At 50.0% G+C, this 6,148-nt stretch overlaps 1 protein-coding gene across 1 annotated transcript in view; it reads right to left on the bottom strand.

Annotated features, from left to right (window-relative positions):
* Nucleotides 1-6,148, bottom strand: part of LUZP1 (leucine zipper protein 1) — an 11,200-nt gene that overhangs the window by 4,638 nt on the left and 414 nt on the right. Inside the window, 1 exon segment of the mRNA XM_009864509.1 lies at nucleotides 3,403-6,148. This exon segment is cut by the window's right edge and continues 32 nt beyond it. Within this exon segment, the coding sequence (XP_009862811.1) occupies nucleotides 3,403-6,148 (2,746 nt within the window).

The raw sequence follows: 6,148 nt of genomic DNA, 5'->3' as shown, positions 1-6,148 counted from the left end.
TACAGTGTGGTTGGGGAGACACTGGCACAGGTTGCCAAGAGAAGAGTTCAATGCCCCATCCCTGGAGACATTCAGGGCCAGGCTGGACGGGGCTCTGAGCAACCTGAGCTAGTTCAAGGTGTCCCTGCTCACTGCAGGGGAGTGGGCTCGATGACTTTTAAGGTCCCTTCCAACCCAACGCATTCAATGATTCTACGAAAAACAAGTAAGTACATTCATCTTGCACTGCTGCCTGCTCATCAGCTCTCTGCCTGCCAGTGCCTTTGGACTAAATCAGGCGGTGCAACTTTTCAGCAGTCAAACATCACACCAGAGAAGCACTGACTTCATGATCTGAAACATGGAGCTCAACAGAACTGGCTGCTGGAGGTCTTGCACCTCCCCAGCTGTTCGAGAGCCGAGAAAGCCGCCCTGCAAGCGCTAGAGGGAGCTGGTCCTCAGGCTGCAGCATCCAGCCATGAGGACCGACTGCTTCCCGGCTCTCCCGGAGCAGCGCAGCACTCTGATTGATGAGCTGCTGCTTCTGTAGCACAGAATCACAGAATGGCTTGAGTTGGAAGGGACCTTAAACACCCTGGAGTTCCAAAACCCCGCCACGGGCAGGGACAGCTCCCACCAGAGCAGGTTTCTCCAAGCCCCGTCCAGCCTGGCCATGGGCACTGCCAGGGAGGGGCTGCCACAGCTGCTCTGGGCAACCTGGGCCAGGGTCTCACCCCCTCACCCTTCTGTAGCACAAGTATTGTTAAGAGCTGCTGACACCTTCTGCAGCTTCATCAGGGACATGTGCCTACACCAGCGGTACACAAACACAAGGCTGAAATTCCACCTTGTGCCTTGGCATCTCCTTGCAAGAGTTATTTCCAGGTGCTGAGTCTGGGTCTGTCCCGAGGGCTGGGCTGAGGCAGGGGCCAAGCCTTCAGCTTGCTTTACCCTCCTGCTGCGCTGCAGCAAACAGTCAGACACCACGAGTATTCCCTGGAGGAGAGGAAGATGTATTTTGGGAAAACTGACACAGTTCCCCAAATAGGATTCTTAAGGCAATCTCTGACTTGGGGCAGTGGCGCTGGGAAGAGGTGACAGTGACACCTCTGCAGGAAAGCTGAATGTGCAAAGTCAGCGTAATTCAGTGCCAAGCCTTCTGCCAGAGAAACTGCTACACCTTTAACTGAAACCCAAATCCCAGCACAAACAGACTGCTAGTGAGCTGAGGCATATTATAAGCCCGAAGATACCCTCTGAAGGCAGGTATTTTTTTCCCAAGGACATAGGCAATGATGTGAGCTGCCCAAACACACACAGTTTAGTATTTCCTGGTATATCTGTGTATCTGCAGTCTGGTAACTTCGTGGTCTTTATTTACAAGCTAAAACTATACTTAATTTATGACCAAGAATTCACATTTGTGACTCTGGGATGTCAGGGTGAATTTATTTAAAAATAAACCCAACACTTAACAGCACTGTGTGAGCTAACCACACAGTCACACTCCTGCCTGCTTGTCTCTGCAGGCACGGCAGGGCTGGAAGCCAGTGGGCTCTCCGCAGATACGCAGGATGACCAGGCAGAGGTCAGGGTGCTCTGCCAGAACGCTTCAGCTGCTGTTGGAGGCACGGGGCAGAGCCAGCAGCTTTACCTGACACTGACCTTGAAACCACCTGCAGAAGGTACTGCAGAGCCACACAAGCCCTGGGTGGGCTGCCATGAGATGACGGGAAGAAACAAGTGAGTGCCTGCTCTTCAGGGCTCCATGACTGAGTGAACCGGGGCTGCTTAGTCTCGAAAAGAGAAGGCTGAGAGGGGATCTCATTAATGTACCTAAATACCTGCAGGGTGGGGGTCAGGAGGAAGGGGACAATCCCTTCTCAGTGGTGCCCAGCAACAGGATAAGGTTTAAGCTAGAACATAGGAAGTTGCAGCTCAACATGAGGAGAAACTTGTGGGCTGTGCGGGTGCCGGAGCCCTGGCCCAGGCTGCCCAGAGAGGGTGTGGAGTCTCCTGCTCTGGAGACTTTCCAACCCGCCTGGACGCGTTCCTGTGGGGCTGCCCTGGGTGACCCTGCTCTGGCAGGGGGTGGCACTGGGGGATCTTTGGAGGCCTTTCTGATCCCCAACATTCTGTGATTCCATGACTGCCCAGAAGTGAGCTGAGCTGCAAGTGAGGAGCTCTGCAGCTCTGAGACCCGAGGCTGTGGGTGCTGTGGATTCAAACTCCTGGGATAAAGGGAGGCCTAGGGATGGATCTCCTGTTTTCCAAGCATGTAAACTGCTGTTACGCAAAAGAACAATCTCGGTCACGTCAGTTCTGCCTGGATTCATGAAAGAGAAGTACAGACTGCCTGTGACCCTGGCCAGGGAGACGATGCATTCTCAGTGTCCAGGTGTAGCTGGAAGGCCAACGTGCCCTTCTGTAACACCAGGCAACGCTCTGCGAAGCAAAGCAATGCAACGGTGCAAATTCTTCTGTGCTTCTGACTGCCAGAGAAGCGAAAGAGAAGTTTCGCAAATGTAAAACTCCTTTCGCGTCTTCACCGCCTCATCTTTGTCAATGCCAGAGCAATTTGGTTATGAATCTGCCACCTCTGCCACCATCCCTGTCAGATCGCTCACTTGGGCTCCTCCTGGAGACCAGCAATGGCAGCAGATCCTTAGAGCAGCTCTAAGAGCAGAGGCAGGAGCTGCAGCAGGAACTGACCTGGGATCTCCTGGACTGGAGGGGCACTTGGTGCCAAGTGAGCTTGCTTGAAATGTGCTGGAGCCTGCGGCTCCTGTGGCAAGTATCGCTCAGCACACCAACTGTCCGTGTGTGTCAGCCCCGCTGCGAAGGACTCCCCTCCCCGGTACCAGCCAAAAGAAGAGAAGAGCACAGCCATCCCCACGGCTCTTGCTTCTTTGCAGGTGACATACGGACACAGACCAAGGGAAGCATTTCCAGGCTGGAGCCTGTTTCACATGGGGAAACTGTGCAGCTCTTACCAAAAGGAACTTTCTCTCTACAGCTGCCATTAGAGTGACAGCTCTGCCCAAGGCACAACCTTCTGCTCACTTCCATCACTTTTTCATTACTACTCCAAGATGATAGTGCCATGCAAAGCGACTCTGAGAAGCATACTCTGTCCTACATAAGCTGTGACTATGTCTCTGCTGATCTTGGCAAGACCAGATGCTACTCTACCGTTGTTCACACGGCATTACAAGACCCGAGCAGATGGATCTGATTTCAAGAAGTCTAAATAAATTGGGCACTTTGCATACAAGGTGCTCCACTGAATGTAACAGGAGCTGGGAGAGGGGAGCATTTCAGGCAATATGCTGTAAGAATTTCATGTCAGGAACTCTATGACCAACAGGCAACTTGGAAAACCTTGTCACCTGGAACACAGAGTGTTTAACACTGGGTACTTACAGGGAGTGTGCTGCGGTGCCAAGCAGAAGCTGCGGCAGGATCACTTGTGTAGCTCCTGCGTGTGAGCAGCTCAGATGCACTTAAGTTACTTTTGGTCCTTCGAGACCCCAGCTCAGGGGCACTCCAGGAATTAGCTGTAGCACTCGTCCTTGCTGAGGTCTGCTCCAGCGAGTTTGTTCTTGCACCGTTCCCCTCCACGTCGGAGAGGTCCACTGAGGACCTGCACATGTTTGTAGTACTGGAAGACGTGCTTTTCTCCACTTTGGTTTGAGAGTCCTCCAGGGAATGTAAGCCTTGTCTTGTTCTCCAGGAACTTCTCACGGTGACGTGTTTTGTTTCGGACGAAGCTGCATCTGAAAAGCCATGGCCCTTCCAGCCGACTGCCTCTGGAGCAGGCTCGCTGCTCCTCTCCGTGAGCTCCGACGTCTTGATCACGATGCTGCTTCTGGAGACGACTGTTTCTGCTTTACTTCTCGGTGCCGCCTCTCCAATCCTGTCTGTCTCTGGTAATTTCAGAGCACTTTTGTTAATCGATATCTCGAAGGGTGTGGGGAGATTGTTTGTTACTGGTGAAGGCTCATTTGGAGCTACTCTGATGTTGCTGGTGGTAACATGCCTTTCCTTTGCTGCTGTATCTGCACTGGTCCTTGAAATTGTTGGCTCAGAAGGGAAAATTGTGATGCTGCTTGTCATTTTACTTGTTACTGTTTTAAACCCAGACTTCTGTTTGTCTGACTCTGCTTCAGAAATGGTCCCTCCCATAATTGCTTTCATATCCTTTTCAACAATTGCAGGTTTAATCACAGCTTTTGATCTCAGAGCTTCTCTCGGGCTGAACGACCTCCTGGATTTAAATCCTCCAGTGCCGGCCTCTGACAGTTTTGTACACTTGGTGGAGTCTTCCTCATTTACAGTGTTCTTGTCATTTTCAAAAAGTGATGCTCTAAAAAGTCCCCTGGAATTGGAGAACTGCTTGGAACCAACTTTGCTTCTTGTCTCAAAATCTGACTGAGTGGTTGGTTTTTTGCTCTTTCTCGATTCTTCATCTGAATTTTTTTCCTGGTTACTCTGGATGGTTTTGGAGTCCGTTTTTAAGCCGGCATTTACGTGATCGACGGCAGAAGTTGAACACTGTTCCACATCTTCTTTATCAAAATCTGTGAGAACCTGCAGAATGTCTTCCTGACTCCTGGAGCGATGGGAATGCTTTGTAAGTGCTGACAGCTTTGCACTTTCAAGTGATGTGTCTGCGAGTTCTTTTTCCTGGGAGATTATTGCTCTTTTAGCCCGCCCTTCCAAGGGCTGTCTGTGTGACCCAGCAGAAGTGTTTGGTGCCTCTGCTTTGGACCCAGTGGAGTCCAACGCTGACCCGTGAGCGGAGAGGTGGTACCTGTATGCTGAAGCTGTGCCGTTGGAAGAGGTGTGATTACCCCTGGCGAGCAGAGAGTCCCCCGAGCACTCACTGACTTCTGCCTGACTTGTTTTCAGCTTCTCAGCCAAAGACGCCACTGACTCTCCTTTGCCTGACTTTTCATCTCGTGCCTCAGCGCTGCTGTGGCAGTTGCCACGGAGCACCTGAGACGGCTTCTCAGCCTTGGATCTCAGGCCCGTGTCACCACCAGGTTTGGAAGGAGCTTTCCAAGATTTCTGCTCCTGTGCAGCAGGAGGATATCGGCTGAGGACAGAAGGCTGCTCTTTTGATCTCTTCCCCTCGCTCTGCGTGATGCAGCCTTCCTTCTGACCAGAAGAAAAAGTGGAAACTAAAGACTTCTCTTCCGGTCTTTTTGTATCTGTCCCGGCAGTGTCGGAAAGGACAGATGCGCCAGACGCTTTTCCTGCTCTTCTGTTCATTAAGCTCGGACTGGACACCTGCTTACCACCGTGGCTGGAGCTGTCATTACTGAAATCTCTGTTCCTTGCTCTTTCCCGGCGCTGCTGCGGTGAAAGCTCTCTTGTCTTGTGCTTGGTCAAATCAGCTGTGACACCTCTGTATTTAGGTCTGTCATGTTTTCCCCTGCTAGAAAAGCTCGTATCTTCATTTTCGACCTCTCCATTCTCCAGATCTTTCTGTTTCTTTATTTGCATTTTTATTTCTTCCAGCTGACCCGTTAAGAGTTTGTTTTTATTCTGTTCGCTCAAGTAACTGTCTTGCAGGTCATTGTTTTTGGCTTTCATTTTCTTAAGTTCTTCTTCTAGAGATTCAAAACGTTTGATTTGAGTTTTAAGTTTCTCAATTTCTTGAGTGAGATCTTTCACCTTGTTGTCTTCCTGATTTTTATTCTTTTGGTTTTCGGATTTATTCCTGGTTTCATTTTCTACGTGTTTCAGGTAATCCACACTTCCCTTCCTCCTCGTCTCCTTAGAGGGCAATGCAGAAGTCAAGTCATCTTCAATTCTCAAGTCATTTCTGTCCAGGAGATTATTTGATGACCTTTCTAGCAAGTTGGATGCATTCCTAGTTTGATCTGCCCTATTCAGTTTATTGTTTTGTTCTAGCTTCTGTGTTAGCTCCTGGATTATTTTTTCATTCTGCTTTTCTCTTTCGTTAAAATGTTTTCTTTCAGTGATAAAGCTCAGAGCTAAGGATTTCAGTTTCTCTAACTCACCTGTTAAGGTCTGCTCGCTTTTATCCAGCCTGTCCTCAGACGCTTCCAGTTCTTTCACTTTCACTCTAAGTATATCTAATTCTGTAGATATCTTTTTGGTCAGGTTCTTCTCTTCATTGAGGCTAAGACACAGCTGTGTG

Source organism: Apaloderma vittatum, unplaced genomic scaffold (assembly GCF_000703405.1).
Source record: "Apaloderma vittatum isolate BGI_N311 unplaced genomic scaffold, ASM70340v1 scaffold11962, whole genome shotgun sequence".
Taxonomy (NCBI): Eukaryota; Metazoa; Chordata; class Aves; order Trogoniformes; family Trogonidae; genus Apaloderma; species Apaloderma vittatum.
This window is presented reverse-complemented; position numbering and strand designations above follow the sequence as displayed.